Source organism: Felis catus, chromosome D2, assembly GCF_018350175.1.
Source record: "Felis catus isolate Fca126 chromosome D2, F.catus_Fca126_mat1.0, whole genome shotgun sequence".
NCBI classification, from domain to species: Eukaryota; Metazoa; Chordata; class Mammalia; order Carnivora; family Felidae; genus Felis; species Felis catus.
Window position 1 is genome coordinate 87,343,913 of NC_058378.1, and position 27,225 is coordinate 87,371,137.

Genomic DNA, 27,225 nt, shown 5'->3' on the forward strand with positions numbered 1-27,225 from the left:
TGACTTCCAAGTGGACAGTGACCTCCAAGGGGACAGTGACCTCCAGGTGCACAGTCTCCTCCAAGTGGACAGTGACCTCCAAGTGGACAATGACCCCCAGGTGGAGAGTGACCTCCAGGTGGAGAGTGACCTCCAAGGGGACAGTCTCCTCCAAGGGGACAGTGACCTCCAGGTGAACAGTGACCTCCAGGTGGACAGTCTCCTCCAAGGGGACAGTGACCTCCAAGTGGACAATGACCTCCAGGTGGACAGTCTCCAAGTGGACAGTGACCTCCAGGTAGACAGTGACCTCCACGTTGACAGTGACTTCCAAGTGGACAGTGACCTCCAAGGGGACAGTGACCTCCAGGTGGACAGTCTCCTCCAAGGGGACAGTCTGCTGCAGGTGGATAGTGACCTCCAGGTGGCCAGTCTCCTCCAAGTGGACAGTGACCTCCAGGTGGACAGTTTCCTCCAGGTTGACAGTGACCTCCAGCTGGACGGTCTCCTCCAAGTGGACAGTGACCTCCAGGTTGACAGTGACTTCCAAGTGGACAGTGACCTCCAAGGGGACAGTGACCTCCAGATGGACAGTGACCTCCAGGTGGACAGTGACCTCCAGGTGGACAATGACCGCCAAGTGGGCAGTGACCTCCAGGTGAACAGTGACCTCCAGGTGGACAGTCTCCTCCAAGGGACAGTCTCCTCCAAGGGGACAGTGACCTCCAGGTGGAGAGTGACCTCCAGGTGAACAGTGACCTCCAGGTTGACAGTGACTTCCAAGTGGACAGTGACCTCCAAGTGGACAGTGACCTCCAGGTGGACAGTGACCTCCAGGTGAACAGTGACCTCCAGGTGGACAGTCTCCTCCAAGTGGACAGTGACCTCCAGTGCCCAGGCAGGAGCCAGATGGGGGCTGCCCCATGGACTGAAGAGCCATCTTACCAAGGACTCCCCTCTTCCGGTTCTGTCATTGGTGGTGTGTGTCTGCCGGGGCCACGTGGTGGGAGGGTCTCAGCCTGGCATCCACGGCGCTCATGTCCCTCCCCTTACAGCCTCTGTTGCTGTGAATCCTACAACCATTTACTGATGCTGTGGAAGCTGCTGAGGCCTAATTATCTGACACTCAGGTGCACCGGTGGCGACCTCGATGGCAGTCTGTGCACACAAAATGACCTGTCCCCGGCACAGATGGCAGGCGACTCACCCTGGGGCGGGAGGGTGAGAGGCTGTTCAAGCAGGGGGGGCACGGGGAAGAATCCGGCTGAGCTCCGGCTCCAGGCACTGGCCACCAGACAGCACCTCGTCCCAGGGCCCAGGCAGCCTGACATCCGGCTGGGTTCCCTGCGAATCCCCATCCAGGCTGTGCACCCCACCGGGAACCGGATTCTGCCATCCACGCTGGAGCCCCAGCAGCAAAGCCGCCAGCAGGTAACTAAAAACCGCACTGAGGGGCAGACACGCTTCCTTAAGCCTTTGGATAGGCACGGCGACAACCGCAGCACATGCTCCGGGAAACCCAATCTGTGTCCTGCCTGGAGGTGCCTGCCGAAGAGCGGAGCCCGCCGAGGGCGGTGAAATGTCGCGCTCGGCCAACGAGGGCTCTTGTGCCGGGTCCCTGGCGGCGAGGAGCCGGCTTCAGCACCCCCTCCCCCCAGGCTCCTCGGTGCCGCTGGGGAGCCCACCCCCTCCAGAAACCCGGGAACTGTGGCCATGCTCCAGCCTGGATGGGGGTTCCTGGAAGCCAGGGGCCTCGTTAGCCAGGTGGACACCCTAGGAGCGTGGCAGGTCAGGGAGCGCTCTGGGTCTGGACGGGTCCAGAGAGGCAAGGTCTGCAGAGGTGATGACAGTAGTGTGAGAAACAGTTGATTCTCCTGTGGTGGCCATCCTCAGGAACCCCGTCGGGGGAAGCCAGCCTATGAGCTCCGGAGTAGATCCCACCCTGACCTCCGGACTACGTGTCCCCGGGAGCGGGGCCGTGATACCTTCGGTCATTCATTCGCGAATTTCGAGCAGAGCCGTGCTAACTCTGGCTGCACTGCCCAGCTTTCCAGCAGGGGAAGAGGGACAGAGAGCACCATGTGCACAAGAGAGAACAGTGACCTCTGTTCTCTGGACAGAGCTGGGGCCCAGGTGACAGGACGGGGCTGCAACCCCAGTGAGCCCTCCAGGTGGCATTCTTGAAGGGACTCCCCCGACATTTCTCTAAGTCGGGCCTGTGCCTTGCAGACGAAGACAGAAGCGTCGCTACTGTTATGGAGGGTAACCCAGCATAGACACCCTGTCCTCTGCCCACTGGAGAGGAGGCAGGCCTGACGAGGCACAGCTGGGAGACCACAGCATCAGAAGCCGGGACAGTTAGCTTTAATGTGGCGATTTGACTGACCACAGGGCCGACATTTGGCCGACGTCATTCTGGGCGCGTCCGTGCGGTGTGGATGCGGTCAGTGCTGGAACCGGTGGGCCGGCTCAGGCAGGTGCCCTCCCCATCATGGGGCTCATCCTCTCCACCAGGGGCCTGGGGACGATGACAGAGGAAGGAGGGACTCTCTGTGCCTGTCCAGGCTGGGACATCGGTCTTGGCGGGAGCCACACAGTCGGGTCTCCTGGGCCTCCAGCCTGCCCACCACGAGCCACGGGTCTCAGACTTCTTAGCCTCCACATCTCCACAAGCCAATTCATGGTAAATGTGGTTTTCCTCCAGGGGGCAGCCAGGCCTGCCCCCACGCTGACAGGGGACAAGCTGGCGACCACCCTGGCACCTGAACACAGGACACCCCCACCAGCCTTCCCTATCCAGGTGTGGTTCACACTTGTGCTCTGTGGCCCGAAACTTGGTCGGCTGGAGAACAGACGGTTGCTATGGCAACAAGAAGATGACCGGGCACCTCATTAAAGTCCTAAGTGACATCGTGAACACAAACGGCCGGCCGCCAGTGGCCCCACATGATGATGTGCGTCAGCACCGGGTTGGGGCTGAGAGTGGGGCAGCCTGCCGGTCCTGGCGGCAGCCGGGTGTGCGAGCCGAGGTGGGGGGGTCCTATGACCTCTCCACGTGTCCAGCCCAAAGTGGCGTCTGGGAGGTCGAGGCTGCAACCCCCCGGCAGGCGAGGCTCAGAGCAGCCCATCGGGAGCGTAGCCGGCTCTTCCCACCCCCTGCTGACCCTGGGGCTTCTCTGTGGACTCGGCGTCTGTTTCCAGTCACCTGCGGTGACGGCCACGCTGCTGTCCCCTCAACAGCCCGCGATCCTTCAGTTGAGGGCCAGACGGACACGCCCCTTCCTTCCTCCTGGTTCAGGTGCAGAGTGCCTGCCCCCCGGTTCCCAGGCTGGGGTGAGGTCCGGCACACGGGCACCCACAGGAGGCCCAGGCCAGGCTGCGGAAAAGGCCGCGGAAAAGGCTGCAGAAAAGGCGGCACTCACCAGGCGTGTGCAGGGAGGCCCCTGAAACCACAAACAGCTCCGGGGCTCCCACCCCACCCATCCCGTTCCCCTTGGTTATTTGAGGTTTTCTAATAAGTGAAACTTGAATTCCGGATTCAATAAATCATTATAATGCAATCTTAGCTTTATTCAGAGAATCACCTTTCCGATCGCAGCTATGATTTACTTGTCATCGTGAAATGTCAGGTTCTTGCTTCGTAGGTAACCTCGTTTTCTAGAAGCAGGTGGAGACAGAGGAGCATGATTAGCTAACACAGTAAGTGCTGGGGGAGGGGTAAAACCTCGGCCAGCAGCTCCCACAGCAACCAGCAGCTGCGCCTGTGGGAGCAGACGTCAGCGGCTGATCCTAGAGGTGCTTTATGTCACACGCAACCCGACACCAGCCTTGTGGGGAGACCCCTGCTGCAGGGCCGCCCGCCCCTCAACTGGTGGCACCCGTGTGGGGCCCAGCCCAGAGGACGTCCTCCCTGGAGCCCTCGGGTCCCCGCGTCTGGGCCAGGCTGACCATGGGCACGTTGGCGGGCACCTATGGGGCCAGCCTCTCACGGACCTCCCTAGAGGTACCGTGTGTGAGGGCCTGGGGGCCCCCGGCCCCATGTCTCCTCAGGACACAAATCTAACCAGCTCCAGAGTCCTGGAGGCCTGGGCAACTCCCTGTGAAGGGGTCATCGGCGCTGAGTGAGACCCCCACGTGCCCTCCTGTGGGGCTCATCCCCTGTCACTATCAAGCTGAATCCTGAGGACGCGAAGGGAGCAGGAGTGCTCAGACCCAGGCCTTGGGGGGCACACGGTCTCCGGGGCAGCATGCTGGGGGGCGGCCCTCGGAGGCGCTGCTGACCGACCTCTCCCCGCAGGTGGGCATCCTGCTGCACTATTCCACGTTGGCCACCATGCTGTGGATCGGGGTGACCGCCAGGAACATCTACAAGCAGGTGACCAAGAAGGCCCCGCCCTGCCCCAGGCAGCCCCTGCTCAGGTACCGAGCACACGTGCCTGGCCGCCTGGTCTACCTTCCGGGGGTCTCGGCACACCGGCTCAAGGGAAACGGGGTCCGGGGACAACCCGGTCTGCATAGGTGGCCAGGGCCGGGGCGGGTGCTGGGGGCAGGGTGGGGTGCCCGGGAGGGATGTCGGGGTGCTGGGGTAGAGCTGGAGCCAGATCGGCGGGCCTGGGGGCCGATGTGTCCCCCTGGCGGCTGGGCGCACCTCTGTGCCAGAGAGCTCCGTGCCCCTGAGGCCACAGCGGAGACGGCCCTGGGTGATGGGTCAGTGCTCCAGCCTCGGCGACAGTTCACTCACGAGCCTCAGTGAGCCAGGGTACCTGCTCGTTAGCTGGGAGAGACCCAGGTGGCTCGGTCGCCGACCCCAAGGTGACCCCGTGGCCTAGGCCTTTCAAGGCTGGTGGCAGATGGGTCTGGAGAGGGGCCCCTGCTCCAGCCAGTGGACTGTTACTTGGACAAGCTGGGAAGGTTCAGGGTGGACAGGTGGTCCCTGTGAGGGGCAGCGGATGTCCCTGGGAGGTTGTGGCCTGGTCCCAGGGCCATGGACACCCAGCCCCTCGGGCTGAGCTCTGTCCGGGTCCAAATTTGAAGGGCCACCTGGGAGTACCTCTGTGTGCCTAAAAACCGTCAGAAGAACTCATTTTGAGGCAGATAAAACAATGCCTCATCGTTTAATAAGCAAGGTGACCTCCCCCAGAGGTTTTCCGACACCGTCTGATTTTCGGAAGCTAGCAGACCCCTGACCACGCAGCTGGTGCTTCTGCTGCGGGCAGGGGCCAGAAGGCAAGACTTCAGGGCCTCGTTTCTCCTGCCAGGGAGGCCCCAGGTCCCCAGGGTTTAAAAATCACTCTCAAAATGAATTTCCTGGCCTATAATTGATTGAAACGCTGCCTGGCTTTTTGAAGAATGAGATGGAGGCCACGGAGCATTCTGGCACTTGTCTCTCTGACAGCCTCAGAACGCGTGTGACTGAGCCAGACTCCCAGGGGCTTCCAGGAGCAACAGGTCTGTGGCTCATGGGCCTGTGCTCCACGGGCCGTGGGCTCCAGGGGCCTGGGGTCTTGTGGTGCTATGGGCTCGGTGGGCCTGTTCTCTGTGGGCTGTGGACTCAGGGAACCTGGGGTCGTGGGGGTCTGTGGGCTCAGGGGGCCTGAGGCTGGAGACACATGGGTTCCATGGGCCATGAGCTCGAGGGTCTCAGAGCACCCGGGTCTAGAGGGGTCTGGGCTCGGTGGCTATGCACTGAACTGGCCATGTCACAGAGACAGATAACTCTGAGATACTTACTCCTTTTGTTGTTGCCTAGAAACCGCCAGCACCTCTCCCCCACGTCCCCCTCTTTGGTGCAAAAAGCTGGACACTGGGGGGGCGGGGGGACATGGCGATGTGATCCCAACAGCTCCCTAGGGGACTGACCTCTGTCAGGTTCAGACTCAGGAGGGTGGAGACATTGACTCTGGGCTCTGCGGAGGGCCCGCCCTCCCCCGCTGCCTATTCGGGCCACGCCTGGCCTGGGGCTTGTGGTGGGGACCCCAGAAGCTGGGGGCCAAAGTCTTTTCCTCCCAGAGGCCCCTCGACTTGCCATCCACGCTCACCCTGCAGGCCCAACACCAGCTGGGGCCATTCTTACCAGCGATGGCTCTTCCTGCTGGCCCCCAGGAGGCATCCTTTTATCTGGCCCCTGACCCCACGCCCAGCGCTGCAAAGTAGCCTGTGTGTGCCCACGTCAGCACAAATGTAGCTCTGGAGTCTTCTGGGGAGGGAAGGGCCCCCGGGCCACACCGTATGCTGAATGCTGAGCAGAGCATCACTTCACGTCCTGCTGACCCTTGGCGAGGCCCGGGCAGCGCGGGCAGAGACCAGAGCCGGTGCTGCGGTCTGCAGACGGGGGCCCCTGTGTCCTCCCTCTGAAGTTTTCCGATGAGAAGTAAAAAGAAAATAGTTGTGGGTTCAAACCTTCTGTGTGAACTCAGAGCACACAGCTTTTTGAGAAACAAGGGGCCGATTGTCTAATTTCTTATGTTGGCCCCGCGGCCAGTCGGCCACAGAGATGCCACCAAGGGGTCTGCCGCAGGGGAGTCCGTCCGTGGGGCCTGAGAGCCCGCACTGGGGTCTGCCCGCTTGCTCCACAGGCCCCTCTGCTCAGCCTTGGGGAAAACCAAGCCCATTTGGAGATCTCAAGGAAACCACAGCCACATAAAATTTTACAGGACTCCGGAGTGGAAGACATCTCAGGCCAGATTCTGCTTCCTGCCTGAGCCCCAGGGGTGATCCCCACTCAGCAGAGGGGACAGTCCCCACTGAGGCCCCCGCTCCGGGGGTCAGGCTCACCGCCCTCCCGTTAGGGCTGGTTCCAGGGGCAGAGAGGACAGATGGATCTTGTGTTTCAAGATTGGTCTGGCTGCTCAGGGTCCCCCGCACATGAATATTTGGATCAGTTCCGCACACACGGCCACTGGAGTTTTGAAGGAAGCCGCCTGGCATGGGAGGAGCATGGCACGTGAACATTCACAGCGTCCACGCAGTGACACAGGACGTCTGTCCCTTTATCGGGGTCCGCGTGATTTCTGTTGGCAACATTTCTGGCTCTCAGCGCACGCGTCTCAGGCCGCCTGCGGAGGACTTTTCCCTAAGCATCGTCTTCGTGCTGTTGCGAATGGGATCGTCTCCTTAATGTTCTCTTGGGGTTGATTCTAGCTCACGAGTAGAAACACAGCCGGATATCGTGCGGTCTTCCGTCCTGGGGGTTTGCTGAATGTGTCCAGGAGCTTTCCCGTGGACCCCGTCGCGTCATGTCTGTGCGACGGCGACCCGGGCACTCCGGGACTGCTTCCTGCTTCCTGTCCAGTTCTGGTGGCCTTTACTTCTTTTCTGGCCTAATTGCTCGGGCCAGAACTGCCACACAATTCTAGTCCTCTCTCTCTCTTAGTCTGTCTGTTAGACATTTCTGCCGATGAGTCCGGACATGCTGCAGGGTTTTTCACTCATTTTAAGTTTTGTCTGATTTTCCTGATTGTTTTTTCTTTTTCTTTTCCTTTTCTCTTTTTGGCCTGTTGGTTGCATAGAAGTGTGCTGTTTAATTTCCATATATGGTTAGGTTTTGGGGTGGGGGGTCCCCTCGACACCTGTGCTCTTCAGTGGCAGGCTGAGGGAAGGGAATTCCAGCTCGACCAAGGTGGCTGGCGGCCCCAGGGGGAGGTCCCATCACAGTGACAGGAGCACACAGCCCCTCGTTCCTACCCTCATCCCTGCCCCGGGGCGCAGTGTGGTGGGGCAGCCTCGAGGGGTAGGTTACACTGCTCGGCCTGCTGGCTGAACCCCCGAGGCCAGGTTGGCCGTGTGGGCTTTCTCCGCGTGGGGTTGGGGGGCACCGCACCCACTGCGGCCCAGTGGGTACTTCCATCTTTGGGGAGCACCTTGGCTGAGGCCGTGGCCGGCCCCAGGCATCACCCACCAGACCGCTGGCCCTTCTGGTATGGCCCCACAGGTGTGGCTGTCCACTAAGTGTGAGTCCCATCCCTGTCCCTCAGTGCTGCCTCCGTGCCCCTTGCCAAATGTCACTGCCTGGAACCGAGGGGTAAATCTTCTCACTAGAAGTATTGTCCCATGGCCTCGGAGGTGCGGCTCGGGGATAGGACAGACTCAGAGCCTCAGCTTGGGGTGCAAGTTCCCAGCTCCAGGGTCTGGCTTTCCCACGCAGGAGGGCAAGACCAGTGCTAGGCAGTGCGTGTTGAGAAGCGATGGCCTTGAAGAGAGGGGATGCGAGGGACAACAGGAGGTGAGAGGGGTCAGCCCCAAGAGGCCAGCTACTCTGTGGGATCAGGGCTGGGTGTCAGACAGATTCCAGGAGCCCACCTGACATCTCCATGTGTCCCCCCGGAACTAACCCCACCCCACGTCCCCTGTGTGTCCTCAAGAGCTAACCCCCACCTGATGTCCCCCGTGTGTCCCCAGGAACTAACCCCCACCTAATGTCCCCCGTGTGTCCCCAGGAACTAGCCCCCACCCCATGTCCCTCATGTGTCCCCCGTCCCACCATTCATGTCAGAGAGCTATCACTGCTCCTGATGGTCCTTGTCCCCCGACCCAGATCAGGTGGCCCCCAGTCCCTGACTCTGCCCCAGTCTGTCTCCAGCCCGCCCCCCAGCCCAGTCTACGGACCCGGCTGCCGCGGGCAGACTGCGCCGCATGTGTCCCAGACATGCCCGCCGGCCCCTGCTCATGTCCGAGCACGTGGTAAGAGAAGGCAGACGGGCCCAGAAACACTGAGACAAGAACAATGCTGCGTGTTCCCTGCGCCAGCCTTCTCCACAGAGAACAGGACTCATGAACGGCTCCCAAGTCCACGAGGTCGCACCGCGCTGAGGGCTCCAGGCCAAACCACCGCGGGCCGTTCGTCACTGCCTTGGATCCCTTTAACTGCTACTCAGATGTCTTCTCTTCCCGTGTCTGCGCTTTTCCAGCCGGCCTCACGACCTCACCACCATGGTCGCCAGTACAGACAATTTAAGGACAGCAGCCCCCCACTTCTTGCACAGCGGCTCTGCGGGAGCAGCGTCAGCCCTGAGCACACTGGAGCGTGGCGGGGAGAGCAGTGCACGCCCTGGGCAGCAGTGCTGTGCTGGCCGAAGCCGTGGCGCCCCCAACGGCGCTACTCAGCCCCCTTCAGCAAGGTCTCTCAGGAGACAGACCTTCTCAAGGCTTCCACACCTTCTGTTAGGTCTCCATCCGTGCTGGCTGCCTTGACACAATGCCACCGACTGGAGGCTTATAAACAGCAGAAATGTGTCTCACAGTCTGGAGGCTGGACGCCTGGGGTCGGGGGCCAGCACACTCGGTTCCAGTGGGAGCAGACTTCCTGCTTCACAGGCAGAAGGGGCAGGGGGCTGTCTGGGGTCTGACCTTGTCCATGAGGGCTCCGCTCTCACAGCACACCCACCTCCCAGGCCATCACCTGGGGGTGGGGCTTTGCTGTGTGGGCCTGGGGACACACCCGTTCAGCCCCTCGCAGCTGGCCGGGGGAGGTGTCTCCTAATGAAGCCGGCCTCCCTGCTGTGATTTTCGAGATCCTCAGGGCCAGTTCCCAATTTAGCTGCCTGTGATTATGCCCTAATTTTTCAGCCTCTCCTGGCCTTTCTGATACAGTGCACCAAGGTAGGGCACTATTATTTAAAGCCTGCCGGTAGTGTTTCTACCTGAAGAAAGCTGCACTAAAACCCAGGCACTCACGCTCTAGACGCCGCGAGCCCTGTGGTGAAAGGCGCTAGCTGGCCCGTTCACCCAACATGCAGCTGGTGCCGAACTGGACCGCCCGGCCCGGTGGGGGGATGGTCCCGGGGCTGCCTCTGCAGGAGCCCCTTCCGCGACGGCAGTGTGTATGCTGAGAGACGGCACAGATCGGCACCTGCTCTCGGCTTCTCCGCCCCTTTGGCGCGGCTGTGGGAGCCCCCAGGAAGCCCATGCAAGGCCCAGGTGGGAGGCTGTCCTGCATGGGGGCAGGGGCTCCAAGGCCATTGGCGAACCGAGCCGGACCCACCCCGGCTGATGCCCGTGGCCCCCGGTGACCCCATGATGCCACACCGGGGGGCAGAGGTCCTGCTTCACAGGCCGAGCTTCGGAAGTCAGGACCGCTTCTCAGGCAGAAGTGGCCACGCGCCCCCGGGGCTGGCACCACCAGGGCGAGTCCCGGCAGGCGGCACTGTGGTGTTTCTACGCGGAATCTTGGAGCGTCCCGGCCTCACGCTACATGTCAGGGCGCATTTCTGGACGGGACCCCAGGCAGAGCCGTGTGCACACACATTGTGCCCTGTGCTCGGCACAGACATCGCTCTGGGTCTCTGCCTGAGCCCCGGGGTCTCGTCAACAGCCCCCCTCCAGGCACCAAACCCATGTGGCTGTCGCCGCCACTCGCCCTCGGCCGGCGCAAGCCGTGGGTTACTGTGCCGCGCATCTCCAAACGCACGGTGGCTTTACCAGCAGCACACTCAGACAAATGTGTAAGTGCTCTGTGGTCTCCTCCGAAACCATCGATCTGGTGGCACGGAGTGCTAACCGGACCCGGAGATGGGCGTCTCTCAGATGGATCCCGGGTCGGGGCGGCGCCTGGGGCCGCGTCCCGCAGGCCCCACACCTGCCCACGGCATACGCGTGGTCCTCGAGCTCACTCGGGCTGCGTCTCCTCGTGCCCACGCGTGGCCTGGACGAACTCCCCCGGCACATCGAGGGTGCTGTCCTCCCTGAGTGCCTCAGGGCGGCCCCAGGGCCAGGCAGTCCTGGGGGACGCTCTTCGGGAGAGGAGGTGCCTCTCGTGGGGGTGGTTTAGTCGGGTCCAGAAGGCCCAGGTGGTCAGCCCCCCAAGGGGTCCTGGGCCTCTTTCTGTGACTGAGCGAGGCCGCACCAGCCTGCGGGCCGGGGACCACGCTCCCGTGCCCCTCCCGCCCCCTCGCCTCCCTGGCCTGCGTGAACGTCCCCTCGGGCAGGGTCCACCTGGTGGTCGGCGGCAGGCTATGGGACGCACTCCAGAAGAGAGAGAAGCGTCCAAGCTCTCGGAGTCTGCAGAAGCCGGGCCCCAACTCTGGACTCAGCCGGATGCCTGGGCCCTTTGGGCTCCATCCCAGCAGGGCCTGTGGGATGTACTTAGCGCTCAGCCTCCTCCATGAAGACTTGTTACACGTCCAGGGAGGAAACGCACTAAAAGCCGCCAAGGAAAGGCACTGAGGGGCGTGCAGGGAAGACGCCCAGAAGAGAGGCCACAAGGGTGTAACGGCCGCCAAGCTGAGCACCAAAGGGCTCCTCGCGTCCACCAAAGGGCTCCTCGTGTCCGGGGGCGTCCGAGCGGGCTCCCAGGGCCTCGGGCTCCCCGCCTGGGCCGCCTCCCCAAGGCTGCAGCCCACCCCCAGCCCATCCATCCCCCAACCCGTTCCTTCTGCTGCCTGTCTCCTCCTTCAGAACCCAGGAGGGCCTGGCAGCCAGGACCCCACCGAGAATCCCAAATATTCTCCTGTCCCTGCAACTCACCTGCAGGCTGGTGACTGTCACGCCCAATGGCAGTGCCTCTGGCTCTGCTGGGGCGGGTGGGGAGAAGCTCTCAAGTACGGCTGGCCAGTGGACAGAACTGTCCAGGAGGGCGAGGTGGGCTCACTGCCCCCGTCCGGCTGTTGGGACCCCGTCACGTGTCCCCTGCTGGCTCTGAAATCGGGGGCTGGGGGCTGCAGGGAAACTGTCTGCTGTGCCCGGTCTCTCCTGTGGCCCCCGAGACGCCGTCCGGCATCGCTCACGGGTGGAGGCAGGTGCCCGGGTTCTAAGGTCAGGTTTTCCCGCAGCTCCGGAGGCTGCGAGGCTCGCTGGACACACGTGCACAGAGGGAGTCCTCAAACGGCCCGTTTATAGCATCAAGGCCAGCTCAGCAGGGCTGGTGGCGGGAAAGTTCACGTCTGGCAAAGCATCGCTGACAATAGATGCTGGTGAGTGGCGGGATGTGTGGCACCGGAGACACATCCTCCTGGGCCCTCACAAAGAGGGACACCGCCACGGAGGCCCTGCTCCCCAGGGTCCATGGCTGCCCGTCCTCTGAGAGACAGACAGACACCTGTGGACAGCGACCCTGTGGACCCTGTGGACCCTGTGGACCCCTGGACCCCCAGCACAGGCACCACCCCGGGGAGCCGGCCGCAGATCAACGCGGCCCCCGTGCCCCCTGCCCCCTGCCCCAGGTGGCTGGGCCCGGGGCCACCACTGACAAGCGCTGCTTTGGTCGCAGAGAGGGAGTGAGCCACGGATGGGATCGCGGAAGGGGTCGGACTGTGCCGCAGCCACACCTGCTGACCTCGGCCGACCCTGACACAGGCTTCCGGATCATTCTCTGGTCTCTACCTCCAGAACTCCCGGGTTTGCCCTTTCATTAAAAGCTCGTGCCCGCTGCCTGGACTTCTGCCGTGTCCCGGGAGCTGGTTCGTTCCCGCTTCGGCCCTGGTTCCCGTCGGCCACAGGCGAGTCAGGTGCCCACGTGGGAGCCGCGCTCGCTCTGCCCGGGCCACGGCTCCGGGAGACACCTGCTCCTTTCTGGAGTGTTTGTCTTGTTTTAGTAGAACATTTACACCAAAAAATGCCAAAAACATGCGTGCGAGCTTACAAAACTTGTCACGTGCCTTCAGGGGAAGAAACGGAAGCTTCCCCTGACAGAAGCCTCCAGGGTTGTGCCCACTTGCAGCCCACACCCCCGTCCTGGCTCTTGACTTCTGTCTCTTTCTATGGCTTCCCCAGCCAAGTGTGAGTCCTCAAACTCCAGTTTTGTCTGCAGGGACTCTGAGCTGTGTATATACAGGGACTCGCTCGCTTTATGTTGTTTCTACCTGGTTCTTCCACTGCACCGTCCACGTGACGTCCACGTTGCCGTCTCGCCCACTGAGCTGGGCTCGGGCCCAGGGCTCAGCTCAGCCGCCCCTTCCTGCAGCCCGGACGCCCCCGCTGGCCCTGAGATCTCGCCCGCACAGGCTCCCCCACTGCCCGCCTGCCCTCGACTCACTCTGTCCCCTGCCCCAGCTGTGACCTGCTCCCTGTGGGCACTGGGCTTTCTCTCCATGCACTGCCTGTTCTAGCCCCTTTCTCGTTTTCCGTCGGGCCGTCTGTCTTTTCTCGGTGAATTAGAGGAGTTCTTGTATGCGCCTCACATGAGCCTGTGGCCGCGTGTATCGCAAATAGCTTTTCCCGCTCACAGCAGCTAGAAGCGTGTTTGTGCTTCAACGAGCCTGATCCTCCCCAACCCACCTTCGCATCCAGCTCTGTAATTCCCCCTCCCGACCCACGTGGCGCGGTGGTGACATCAGAGCAGAGTGTGGCTGGGAACCTACATGGCAAGGTGGTGACATCAGAGCTGTGTGTGTGGCTGGGGACCCATGTGGCGGTGGTGACATTGGAGAGGTGTGTGTGGCTGGGGACCGTACTCTCACTCTGCTCCTGATGTGACTTAAAACAGCACACTATTTCATTACCGTCCTGGTGGTCAGAAACCCGGAACCGGTGTCCTGGGCCGCGTCCAGGTGAGGGCAGGTGGCTCCTGAGGCTCCAGGGGACACACGTGGTCTTGCCTCTTCTGGAGGTGCCACGCTCGTCGGGGGCCTTCCTCTGACTCACAGCCAGCCACGCAGTGTCTTCCCTCCTGTCTGACCTCGACCTCCCTTTACGAGGACCTCTGTGATGATGTCAGGCCACCCGGGTCACCTGGACCATCCCTGTCCCTGTATCTGTCCCTAACCCTAACCCTAATCTCTTTACCGTGCAGGCGGCACAACCCCGTTCTGGGGGCCAACGTTGGCCCGCCGCAGGGACAGACTTCACATACCTGGACGTGCACATCACATGCCCCACTCCACTGACCCCGCGTGACGCTTTGCCCTGGGCGGAGTGTCCTTGGTTCGGGCCACCACTGGGCTCCCCGATCTGCCCTTCAGTGGGACACTGTCCCCGTGCTTCTGGGGGAGCCCAGGCCAGTCGGGCAAGGGCCCCCCTCCACCCTCCTCCCCAGGTGCCTGCATCCCTGGGCCCTGTGCGTGTCCAAGAGCCTCTCAGGGTCTAGCGTGGTGCCTCGGGGTGGCAGCTGGGGTCCCACGGAGGGTCAGCTTCACCCTTCTTTCTAAAAACGTCCCCCTAGAGGAAGAGACAGGTCTGGTCCCTGGGAGCCACGTGAGCTCCCAGAATCCCAGCTGACTTTCCCTGTGTGGTCCGTGTGGGGACACAGAGAGCAGAGACGTGGCTGGTCTTAAACGTGCCAGTGTCTCCTGGGGTCACATCAGGGGACGTCCTACAGTGAACAGGGATTTCAGTGCCACCAGAGCTGGCCGGTCAGCGACAATGCTGGATGGGACGCCCAACACTGGGCTTCACGTCTTATGGGGCGGGTGTGGCTGGAGGGCACTGGTGACCAGGCCCAAAGGGTCCCCGGCCACCGGGCGAGCTGAGGCTGGTACAGGGCAGCCCACATTGGGGACGGCCAGGGCCCCGCACGTGTCCCGCATGCCCACGCCGCTGGCTGCCCACAGCCGCAGTGAGAACGGCCATCCCAGGTGGGGCACCCGAGGGGCCACCGGCACCCTCTGCCCACACAGCCGGTCCGGCACCAGGAGCCCAGCTCCCCGGCGGTCCTGTGGGCTGGCGACTTGGGGCTGGAGCCGCTCGGGCAGAGGCAGGGAGAGCCCCAGCCGAGGACAAGGCGCCCGCCGGCCTGAGGGGCCCAGCCGGAGGCAGTGGGGGCTGTATCACCCTGCAGGGTGTGTGAGGCAGGAGGGCTTGGAGGACGCAGTCCCCCTGAGCCAGGGGCCCCCTGGGAATGGTCTGCGGCCACTGGAGCTGGACAGGAGTCGAGGGGGCCACACTGGCCTGGGGGGACCACGGGGGGCTATCCAAGGCAAGCCACCCACGTGGGTGCAGCTTAGCAATGAGGCCCCTTTGTCTTCCCAGGACACAGAGCGACCCGCTGGGGGCTGCCACTGCCGCTGGAGCAGGGCGAGCGCCACGCTGCTCCCTTCTCGGCGCTCCCACGTCACCTCACGCACTTCCTCGTGCCTTAAAGGGGACCTCCTGGCCGGAACCCCAGGATCTGTGTCTCCGTGGAGGGTGGAGGCACGGCTCGGGGGACGGTGACTTTCTGCAGGTTCCAAGGGGCTCTCGAGCCTGGTCAGCCCTGGGAGCAGAGCTGCCGCAGCCGGCGTGGCAGGCGGCGTCACGTGACGTCCCGCGTCCCAGCCGGCCGTGGACGCAGCCCGGGCCGGCGCCTTTCTCCGTGCTATATATAGGCTCTGGACCCCAGGCCAGGTCCCCAAGCACACGCTCACCGGCGGCATTTTCCTCCAGCCATCGAAAGCGGTCGGGGACATTTCCCTCGCCGCTCTGCCGAGCTTGGCTCACTGCCCCGCCTTTTGCGCCGTGCCGGACCTCACGGGGTATCTCCGCCTCCCCCCGCGTCGCTCGGGCCCCTGGGCCGGCTGCTTGCAGGCCCGGGAGAGGCACTCGGAGCCCCTGCCTTACGTGCCGCTCGGCAGACCCAGGAGACTCCGTCCGGGCCGAGCTTGCTGAGATTTTTCATGATCAACGTGTATTAAATTCTGCCAGGTGTTGTTACTGCATCTACGAGCCAATCGTATGTCCCTACTGTGCTCCACGACCAACCACGTCGATTTTATGAAGAACACGCTTTGCATTTCTGCGATAAACTTACTTGAGATATTTTATCCTGTGCATAAAGTCCTCGATTCCATTTGCTGATACACTGTTAGAGGGGCTTGTGTCTGTTCAGGGGGACACTGAGGGCAATTCACCCTTCTCTCATGCATCTGTCTGGTGTTCCTACCGGCTTCTGCTGCCCTGTAAACTGAGTCAGGGGGTGACCCTTCTTTATTTTCTGGAAAAGCCTGTAGAAGACGGATCGGTGTCATCTCTTCCTTAGACGCGTGACCATACGCACTGCTGACGCTCGAGGGGCCTGGAATCTCCTCTGCTAGACGTTTGTGAATGTTGGAGCCAACCAGTTTACCAGATACAGAGTATTCTGATTCCCTAATTCTTGTTTCGATCTGGCTGATTTATATTTTTTTCGAGGAATCTGGCCACTTCATCTAAGCTGCTGAAGTAATGGTCACGGCTGTTTACAAATCGCCGTCCCCGCCCCACGGGAGTCTGGTTCTCTGTGGCCCCACTTCCCGTCAGCCCGGCCAGGCGGGCACAGGGTTGTCGATTGTCTGCGGAAATCGACGCTTGGCTTGCTGTTTTTCACCGTTGCCTGCTGTCTGCTCTCCTCCATGTCGTCTCCTTCATTCTGGTGACTCAGTTTACCCTGCCCTCTTCCTTTTCTGCCTCGTCGAGTGGAGTCCTGGGTAGTGAATGTCAGGCCTCCCTGTTTTTCCCACAGAAGCATTTGCTGCTATGAATGTTCCTCTGAGCCCTGCATCCCAAAAATATGTTGTTTCCTTTCTCATCGTGTTTAAGACGTTTTCCAGATTCCCTCCTGACGTCTTTTTAGACCCATGAGTTATTTAGAAGTGTGCGGTTTCACCTCCAGGTATTTGTGGTTTCCCCAGTTTCCTCACTGCTATTAATTGTTAATAGGACTTCATGGAAGTCAGGCCACATGCTCTGGATGATCACAACCCTCTTAACCTGATCGAGGTTTGTTTCGTGGTGCACACGTCATCCGCCACGGTGAGCAGACCGCAGGTACGGGGCACGAACGAGCGTCGTCAGTCACCGGGTGTGATGGTCCAGGAAGAGCATTTGTGGGGAATTGATTCATATCATTGTTCGAATCTCCTATTTCTCTACCGATTTCTTGCCTAGCTGCCCCAGCAACTGCTAAGAGAGGGGAGTTTAAATCGCCAGCCGTGGTTTTGGAGTTGTCTGTCTTTCCCTTTACTTGTGTCCCTTTTTGCCTCCCATATTTTGAATCTTTTCTTGGGCCGCACACGTGTGCGCTCGCAGTGTCTTCCCGTGAGCCGCGCTGACATCGCCATAACACGGGCCTCTTCAACTCTTCCCCTTGAAGCCCTTCTTCCCTGGTATCAGGGTGGCTGCCACAGCCTTCCTGGGCCCCCGTCTCCATCGACGTCCAGAGGCTCTGCAACTCCGCACGGAAGGTGCTCCCGCCACGGACAGGGCGGTCTCAGCGTGCCGTGGCGCACCTGCCCGGCCCACCTCTGCGTGAGCTGGGGCGTTCCGTCCCGGAACGCTGGGCGGAGTCAGGTCTCCATTCCACCACCTATCTTCTGCTCTTCCTTCTTTTTTTTCCTTCTCTTCCTCTTTTCCTGTCCTATTTTCTTCTTTCGGATTATTTTTTTTAATGTTTTACATTTCATTTTAACTTATCTATTAACTTTTCCCTATCAATGTTTCGGATTGCCGCGGGGATTGATGTGCACCAGCTCTCCGCACTGTCTTTGGTCTGACAGGTGTACGCGTCCATGTGAAAGGTATACAGAGGTCCCGCCCGTGAGGCTGTGCCCCCCGCCATCTCGGTGCTAAAGACACGGCATCTGCTACTCGACATGGATTATCAACTCCCCTAGGCAGTATTAGAATCTTTCTTTAAGCAATCATATCTTTTTTTAATCAAGAAGAAGGAAGGTCTTTTCTATTTGCCCCAACATTTAGCATTTCTGGCGTCCTCCATTCTTTTGAGTTTCCATCTGGTGTAATAGCCCTTTAGCCTGAAGGACGTCACTCAGCATTTCTTGAAGGTCAGCTGGCAACAAATTCACTCAGTTTTATTTTTGTCAGAAAATGTCCGTATTTGTCCTCGTTCTGAAGGACGTGTTCTCCGCATAGAGAACTCTGGGAGGCACAGAGTCCCCAGGTCACCCTGCTCCCACCCACAGTCCTGGGGCCTAGGTCATTCCCCTCATCCAGGAGGGTGGCGCCCGCTCCCTGTGGTCACCATGAGCTGGTGCCTTTGTCACCGTGGCCCCTATGGTGCACTCGGTGGCCAGGCGCTCGTGGACGGTGTGCTTGGCCGCTCCTCACGTTCCCAGGAGCCAGCTCACTGCACCGGGCACTAGAAGGCCCTCAGACGGAGCCACTGGCTGAGGCCCCGCTGGCAAAAAGGCCAGGCCAGGCCCAGAATGGGGGTCAACTTCCCTCCAGATGTGTCCCTGACCTGAGGGGAGTGGGGGTCACAGGTCAGAACTCCCCCCCAAGGAACTGAGAAGCCAGGCTGCCAGGCAGTGCACAAAGATGTGAGTGGGGGAGGGACAGGGGAAGGGGAAGGGACAGGAGGAGGGGAGGTGCTGGGAGGGGAGGAGGAGGAGGGAGGAGGGAGAGGAGGAAGGGGGAGGAGAGAAAGAGGGCGATGAAGGAGGGAGGAGGAGGAGCGAGGCCGGCTCTGGTGGGGGCTCCCCTGTTGGGTGGGTGTTTGTCAAGGACATGGGGCCCCTCCTTTTCGGGAGGAGAGCTAGGACAACAAGGTCGTCCTTGGGGGGCTCAAGCGGTTTCTCAGGCCATGAGCGGGTTTCTCTCCTCTTGTAGGTTCTACCTCATCAGCGGAGGGGTGCCCTTCATCATCTGCGGGGTCACGGCCGCCACGAACATCAGGAACTATGGGACAGAGGATGAGGACGGGCCCTAGTGAGTATCTCCCCGTCAGTGGAGGACGCCCCAACCCCCCTGCACCCCCCGAAGCCCGGAGCACCGCGCTGTGGGGGGTGCCCAGCAGGACCACCGCCTGCCCCCCACATGTCCCCCCCGCCCACCAGCAGACCCCTCCCGGACACTGAGGGCCACATCTCCGGGGCCAGCTCAGAGCGTGGACAGGTCAGGCACAGCACCCGGCACTCGGGCCCTTCCGGTCGTGCCCCCAGAAGGTCGGCCCTGCTCCCTTGGGGCTCCGGCAGTGGGTCCGAGGCCTTCCGGGGCAGGGAGAGAAGGCGTCACCGAAGAGAGGTGGGCGCGGGCCCCCCACAACCCCGACTGCAGGCGGTCTGGGTGCCAGCAGGGTGGCGGGCACGGCCGAGTCTGCGTCCCTGCCGTGCGAGAGGCCTCACGCGCTGCAGAGAAAGTCTCCCCGTGAGCTCTGGGAGGCAGGGACCGCGGGGCCGCCGGGCACTTGGCCCCAGTGCCACGACTCACTGAGCCCTCTCCTCCCGCAGCTGCTGGATGGCCTGGGAGCCCAGCCTGGGCGCATTCTACGGGCCGGCGGCCTTCATTGCGCTGGTCACCTGCGTGTACTTCCTGGGCACCTACGTCCAGCTGCGACGCCACCCAGAGCGCAGGTACGAGCTCAGGCCGCGGGCGGAGGAGCAGCGGCGACTGGCAATGCGCGAGGCCGGCCACAGCCCCGGGGCTCCGCCCGGCACGCCGCCCGCCTGCGACGCGCTGGCCGCCTCGCTGCTGCAGAACGAGCACTCACTCAAGGCCCAGCTGCGGGCCGCCGCCTTCACGCTGTTCCTGTTCACGGCCACCTGGACCTTCGGGGCGCTGGCCGTGTCCCAGGGCCACTTCCTGGACATGATCTTCAGCTGCCTGTACGGCGCCTTCTGCGTGACGCTGGGGCTCTTCGTGCTCATCCACCACTGTGCCAAGAGAGACGACGTGTGGCAGTGCTGGTGGGCCTGCCGCCCCTCCCGCGGCATCGCCACGCTCGGCGCCCGCCCCACGCTCGACACCAACGGGGACGCGCTGGGACCCGTGGCCTGCCGGCGGGACTCGCCGTGTCCGGGACAACCGCGGGGCTTTGGCCCCTCCCCCGCCGGCCACTGCAAGATGACCAACCTGCAGGCGGCCCGGGGCCACGTCAGCTGCCTGTCACCGGCCACGCCATGCTGCGCCAAGATGCACGGTGAGCGGCCGACGGAGGACGCGGCCCACGTCCACGTGCACGAGGAGGACCCCTTCGGGCACGACCCGCACCTGCACGGCTGCCTCCAGGGCAGAACTAAGCCCCCCTACTTCGGCCGCCACCCGGGGGCCGCAACGCAGGAGTGCGCCTACCACGTCCCGTCCAGCCCGGACGGCAGCCCCCTCAGCTCGCGCACAGACAGCGCCCCCAGCTCGCTGGAGGGCCCGGTGGGGGCACACGCGCTGGCCTGCTGCGCCCAGGGCGACCCCTTCGCCCTGGTCAGCCAGCCTGAGGGCAGCGACACGGCGCTCTACGGCTGCCCGCGGAGGCCAGCCAGGGCGGTGGCCCACGGCCCGGCCCACTTCGAGATGCTACGGAGGACGCAGTCCCTGCCCTTCGGCGGGCCCGGCCAGAACGGGCTGCTCCAGGGAGACATGTGTGAAGTCCTGTCCTTCAGCGCGGACGGCACGGGCAACATCCGGACAGGGCCATGGAAGAACGAGACCACCGTGTAGCAGCCCCTGGCGGACCGGCAGGGTCCCGCCACGTGAGGCCAGCGGGGCGTCGCCCCCCAACGCCCCCTTCTCTGCGAAGGACCCACGCGGGAAGACGCCGTGGGCCACCTTCGCGTCCACCGGCCCTGAGGTCAGACGGGCCGTCCGTGTCTCAGTCACTGGCTTTCCGACCCCCGTGCCCAGTGTCCGGGCCGGCCCGGGACCAGAGCAGGGGTTCCATCAGGGGAATCACCCTCGGCGCCTGGCGTGTGCCCCATCTGCCCCACCGGCCTGGCCACGGCAGAAGACGTGCCACCCACGTCTTCCAGTGGCCGGTGTGTGTTTCGTCGAGCTTTGTTCCAAGGCGCAGGTGGGCCTGCTACTGCCCGGTACGGGGCGCTCTGGACCTGGGCCGTCACCACCAGCCTCTCCGCCAGCCGCCGTCTGAGGCAGAAGGCCACGTCGGCGCCTCTGCTCAGCACCTGTCCTACCTGCGGCCCGCACAGGCCCGAGAGCGTCACGGACGCCGGGGCTTGTCACCACAATCCGGGAGCGTGTGGGAACCAGGGCGGGGGGGGGGGCTGCCACTGTTCTCCAGGGCGCCGGCTGGGGCCTTCGAGGGGCCCCGCGCCTTCCGAAAGGCCCCAGTGTCCTTCAGCAGACTCGACCGTCAAAGCCAGCCACTGTTGGGACCGTACCCCGCCCCAACGAGGGCATTTGGGGTCATAACGTTCCCTGCCCCGAAAAGAAGGGGCTGGCATTTCCATGAGCACCTGGGCACAAGCCCGGACTCAGTTTTGGTGAGCCTTGTGTGCAGTAAGGGGCCCGTCCCCCGGGCAAGGGAACATTCTGAGGAACACGTGTGTGAGATTGTGCACGGCCTTTCTACGGCACACATATGCGCACGTGTGCACACGCACGTACACGCATACCACACACCGTGCACACAGAGTTCACGTTGCCCAGACATCCGAGCACCGGGTCCCACTGCATAGCCGTCATCACCGTGCCTCCTCCGTGTGCCCCGCTGTCTGGGCAGGGGTGCTTCACCAGGAGCAGGCCCTCCTAACGCACGCCGGGAGGCGAGGGGGCGTGTCGGGGGTCCCCAGGGCCAGCAACGCTCAGTATCTGAGCACAAGGAGCCTTGCTTCCCAGGATTCTTGCAGACCTGACAATATCCTGGACCAGCCACAAACCCCGCGTGTCCTCACAGGTCAACCAGATGGGCAACCAGATGACCGCCGGGCAGTTTCTGTCTCTGTCCAGCCTGCTCGCCTGCTTCCGTAGCCGATAGGAGCCAGAGGCCCGACGCTGTGCTGTGTACACGCTGTAGATGCAGAACCTCACACGAAATACAGTATTTTGCACTGTTTGCCTTTGTGAGGCTGGTTAATAGCACCCGCGTCCGTCTCTCATCCGCGAGGGGGCAGGCCTGCCTCAGTGCGTGGCTCCCGCGTCTGCGCCGGGACCCAGCCAGGGCCGGGGAGCCCAGACAGGCTGTTCTCCCTGGACACCCCGGCCCTCTGGAGGCACCCACCGTGGTCCTTTCCGCCCCCAGCAGCCCAAGCAGCTCCGCATTCAAACCAAAGAAATTCAACACTAAACATTAAACCTCGTGTGTTTCAGTATTGATTCGGCCTCCTGAGTCCACTTGGGACAGTGTTGTGACATATCCCATCCGCATGTAATGTTCTCAGAGCATAAATCCACAGCTTACCGCAGCACAGACACCCCACATGGAACACACTTCCAGAAGGATGCGGGACGGGAGGTCGGAACCAGATCCAACATCTCTGGTCTCGTGGTATGTCACCTCCGTCCTTTGTGCGTGAGTGTGTATATGCATACGTGTGCGGGTTGTGAGAGTCGGGTGCATGTTGCCTGTGTGTGCATTTGAGCGTGTGTGTGTGCACGTGTACACGTGTGCAGGTTGTGAGAGTCGGGCGTGTGGTGTCTGTGTGTGCATTTGTGCATGTGCATGCGTCCACACGTACATGTGTGTGGGTTGTGAGAGTTGGGTGTGTGTTGTCTGAGCGTGCACACGTGCACTTATGCACGTGCGTGTGTGTGAGACGTGTGCCTGCCCTTCCCAGAGAGCATGTGAGACACACAGCGACGTCACGTGGGGGTGCATCTCACTCCCCCGGGGTAGAGGGACGCCAGGCTCTCCCCATCAGCGAAGCCTCTGGAAGCCGGACACATCTGGACCGCATCCCTGCCGCGGTTCGAGCCAAGGCAGCTGGCGGCCAGGGCCAGGCTGGGCATCTGCCGCTGCTCTCCGGACAGCGTCTGCTGCAGCCTCGGTCGGCTGCCCCTGCGGGACCCTGGGAGGCCCGGTTTGAGGCTTGGCCCTCCTCCGGGCATAGCTGGTGCTCCGGGTCTGGAGAGCACAGGCACAATGGCAGTTAGATGAAGGGCACCCCCCCCCAGCCCTCTGACTCTCCCAAGAGGCCTGCTGAGCCACCTCTGGACGCCGGTCCCCTGGGGATCCCCTGCCGGGTCTGTGGGGCGGGGGCTGGGTCAGGGCTCCAGGCTCAGCAGCCCTGCCCCTCACCCCATCGCCCCACGCCCTGTCTGCCTGGCTGGGACTCTACAGGATGGTCAAGGGTAGCCCTGAGCCTCAGAGACCCACCTTGGGACAAGGATCAGCTCGAGGGTGTGAGCTCAGGCACCCAGGAGCAGTTTCTTGGGTGGGGGCCTCCTGAGAGGGGCCAGGCTCTGTGCTGGGCTGGGGCGGCCACCTGCCCCCCGCACTCAGGGCCCCAGGCAGGCATGTAGGGGGCCGCACACAGAGGTGGTGGCCCCAGCCCGGCCGTGTCCGCCCCACATGCTGCCCGAGCCACGCCTGCCATCCTGCCACTCACCCTGTGACCCGCAGGGGTTCCGGGGTGGGAGGGGGACAACGCGGGCCACGGCAACCAGACCCGCCCCCTTCTGAGGATGGCACCGCCTCCCGGGGCAGCTGGGCCCGCCCACCCACACGTGACCCTCTCACCTCCTTACCAGGCTGTGTCGACCACCCAGAGGCTGCGGCAAAAGGTTTCATTACACGACTTATTATCCAACAGGCACTTGGGGTTAAAATTTTGCCCACTGGATCCAAGATCAAAGAACGTTCTGCCGCCCACAGGTCAGGGAGGAAGGACATCCAGGTCTGATGTGCAGGGGTGGGCATGCCCAGACGGTGGGGCAGGGGACAGGACCAGAGTGCCCAAGGACACGGGGCACAGTGTCACAGGCACACGCACACAAGCACATGTGCGCCCACTCGCTTATACACGTGCACACACGCTTACACACGCTTACACATGTGCACATGCACAGGCTGAAGGCTTGATCCCAGCCCATCTTCCCCCAAAAGCTGGTCCCACCGAGACCCCACCTCCCATCCCACGGGGCCAGCGGCCTTCCCTCCGGGGTCACCGGAGAAGGGAGCCCAGTTCCCTGCAGGGGTCCCCCAGGCACAGCCAGGCTCCTGCCCCCCACTCTTGCCCCAGGGGCTGGCCTGGGGCACCACCGCCCCACCTCGGAGCGCTATGGAGGCCGGATGGGGGGTGTGCCAGCCCCTCATGCCGCAGAGGGGTGTGGCTAGAGCCAGGAAGAATTTCCCTCCAGAAGCCCTGGCTGCTGGAGAGCTGATGTGAGTCCCGGTGGACCCCACTCAGCCGGGCTGGTCCCGGGACACAGAGCAGAGCAGACAGTCTCAGGGCTGACACCCCACGAGCTCCCACAGGTGGCATAAGCAGGTGGGGCACGTCCACGTTGCCCCTTCAGGCTGTGCAGAACGCAGCCGTGTGCTGTGAGGTGGGCAATCAAGAGTAAGGAACAGACCAGAAGCAAAGCCCTGGGGTTCCCTGTGTGTGCAGGCACCTGCGGGAGAGTGGTCCGAACGACACCGATGCCTCACAATTTCTACATGGGTCACCCCCAAACCAAACATGTCCCCACGTCAGTGGGCAGAAACGACCTCAGGCCGTTCCAAGATCCCCAGGTCTCTGGAGCGGGTCGGAACGTCACAGAGCAACAGCCTTCGAGCCTTGGCCAGATTTGAGCCCACGGAGCAGAGTGCACTTCCATGTGCCCCGTGCACACCTGGAGCCACCTCCTGGTGCCATCGTGGCTGCAGGGGGATTTGAACCAGCACCGCAGACAGACAGGATGGTTTTGAACAGAAGTCGTGTGGACTCTGCAAACACAGGAACCACCACCGACACCTGGGTCGGAAGCACGACCTATGGCACCCCACAAGAGGATTCCGCACCCACAGGAGCACGGCGGCTGTGGGGGGCCGCCCCGGCAAGCCTGAGGGAGCGGGAAGGGGCCTGGCTCAGGGTTACTGCAGCGGGCGGTGGGGCCGGGTGAGGGTCTCCACACTCAGACAGGAGCTCGTGGGGCTTGAATCTCCCCCGGCACCCACGTGGGAGCCCTTGCACAGGTGTGGGTCAGACCCCATCACACGGCACCGCCATGGCAGCCGCTCGGGGACGTCACGGACAGTGCTGAGGGCCACGCCAGCTTCAGGGGCACACCGTTGGTGTGGGCTGCTAAGAAGGAGTCCGGAACAAGCACTCGTGTGGCCCAGGGGGAGAGGCCAGGCTCTGACATGGGGGGACGGCCAGGGGAGGACTCTGGGCCCCAGTGGGTAGGTCTGAGCCCCGCACCAGGGGTCTGGAGCAGCGGGAGGACGGTCAGTCTCTGTCCCCAAGCAGCTATGTCCTGGGGCTGGAGGGCAACCCCGCGGGGCCGGGGACCGGGCAGTGCTGGGAGCAGAGCAGCACCTCCCCCGCCCAGGTCGCAGTCTGGCCCCCCCACACCCCACCCATCCCTCCAGCACTGGCTTCTCCATTTGGCCTCAAGCAGGATGATGTGCAGAGGACAGAGCCAAATCCCATGGGGCTGGTGGGACGGAATGTGCTCTCTGCACGGAACACCTGGGCTTCAGAAGCAGGTGCAGAGGCTAAGTGACCAACTTCAATTTAGTCCAAATCTAACCAGATTGAAAATTACTCTAATAAGATCGATAAAAAATGAGTTTTAGGATGCCTGAGTGACTCAGACGGTTAAGCGTTTGACTTTGGCTCAGGTGATGATCTCACGGTTCATGGGATCGAACCCCACATCAGGCTCTGTGCTGACAGCAGGGAGCCTGCTTGAGATTCTCTCTCTCTCTCTCTCTCTCTCTCTCTCTCTCTCTGTGTGTGTGTGTGTGTGTGTGTGTGTGTGTGTGTGTGTTTCTCCCCCGCTCATGCTGTCTCTGTCTCTCAAAATAAATAAATAAAATTTTTTAAATACTTAAAAAAAAACAAGTTTCTGCATAATGAGTAACTTGGTGACCTTGATAATTTACCACAGGAGCCTGAACACACTCGGGGACTCTCTTGTGCTTGGAGGAGGCCTGCTGAGCCCAGAGCCACCCACTTGCTTGTTCCGTACATCCCTGGACCTGGTGAGCCTGGTGAGGACAGTGCCCCGCATCCCACGGTGTCCTCTCGGGAGGCCCTCACCCTCTGCTCTGGCCTCCTGCTCCTAGTGTGCAGGTGTCCTTCCTGGCTGTCCAGTGGTACATCCCTCCCCATGCTATGTCTCCCTTGAGCCCATCCACTGCTCCCAGAGGACCCCCTGCCCCACTGGGCCAGCGGGACGGCTGTGCCCACTCCCGTGCTGGCCTCCTGATGTAACCACGCGCGTTTTAAATACATACAGCCCAGGGTTTGTCAATTCTACTGCCGGGGAGGGCGAGGGTGGGTGTGGGAGAGGGTGGGGGGCAGGGGCCACACTTGGGCTTTGCTGTGTTACGACCTCAGCCGCTGGTGGGAGAACTGGACCAAAGACGGACACGGGAGGCTTACTGTGGGCCGGAGTGGGGAGGTACCTGGGGCCACCCTGGGAAGATGTGCTGGGCCCCTGGCAGAAGGGGTCACCAGTGAAAGTGAATGAAGAAAAGTTTGTGGCCGTGTTATGTTTCCTGGGCCTCAGATGTGCGGGGGCGCCCTGCTGCTGGACCCTGGCGGGGGGGGGGGGGGGGGGGGGAGGAAGGGGCACAACAGCCATCCTGCCTCCCGAATGCTGGGGCCCCTGGGCCTTCCAGCCTTTTCCATCTGGTTCCACACGCCGCATTTGCTAATGGGCCATCCACCCTACGCACCTTCGCAGCTGGCACACAGGTCAGAGCCGTCATTAAGGGGATCAGGAGAGAGGAGGCGGGCAGACCAGAGAAACTGGGACCCTGGGCATTAGCCAGCTCCCTGTGCCTCCTGCCTGGGGGAGCTGGGCCTGAACCACTTAGCTCAGGCTCTGATGAAGGAGGGAAGGGAGGGGAGGGGAGGAGGGGGCCAGCTCAGGCCAGGCTGCAGCTGGGGGCTCTCACGGGAAGAAGCGGGCCCTGGAGTCAGCCCAAAGCCCTCCAGGAAGGAGGAATGAAACATTCCAGACCAAGGGATGAGTCCAGACCTGGGGGTGGGGGAGGGCAGGGTGGGCCTGGTGCCAGGCTGGGTGCTCCGCCCTTCCTCTTCACTCTTCCAGCCTCCCTACTGTGTTCAGACAGGGATTAGGCTCAGGTCCCGCTGCTGGCCAAAGACAGAGCCAGGACCTGTGAGCCGGGGCCTGCCAGAGCCCAACTGCAGCACAGAACCCGGTGGCCCCCTGGCCCCTCCGCCGCTAAAGCATGGCCTGGGGGGGGGAGGGTCCGTCGGGACCACTACGGACCCTGCACACCCCAGGTGCCAGCCCAGGCCGAACGGTGGCCACAGCTAGGCATCTGAGAGCCCCAGGGCCTGGTCCACTGCCATAAGGTCCAGCTCCCCGGCAGTGAGCTCAGGCCAGGATCCGGACGGGAGGCAGACCCTCACTGGGCCAGGTACAGAGGCAGGAGCCCCTGGCCGCACTCCACCGCTATCCTGGGGACCAGGGTCCACGTGGGACCCCACAAGCTGTGCAACAAGAAGCCTCTGCAGACACACAGCAGGACGGTCTGAGGTCGCAAGGTGTGGGGTC

General features: G+C 62.5%; 1 protein-coding gene across 1 annotated transcript in view; it reads left to right on the plus strand.

Moving 5' to 3' along the window:
• Nucleotides 1-21,604, plus strand: part of ADGRA1 (adhesion G protein-coupled receptor A1) — a 34,507-nt gene extending 12,903 nt beyond the window's left edge. Inside the window, exons 5-7 of the mRNA XM_006938288.5 lie at nucleotides 4,277-4,398; nucleotides 18,430-18,528; nucleotides 19,050-21,604. Of these exons, the coding sequence (XP_006938350.4) occupies nucleotides 4,277-4,398; nucleotides 18,430-18,528; nucleotides 19,050-20,253 (1,425 nt within the window). The 3' untranslated portion in view covers nucleotides 20,254-21,604. The remainder of the gene's footprint in view (nucleotides 1-4,276; nucleotides 4,399-18,429; nucleotides 18,529-19,049) is intronic.
• The last annotated feature ends 5,621 nt before the right edge of the window (nucleotides 21,605-27,225 follow it).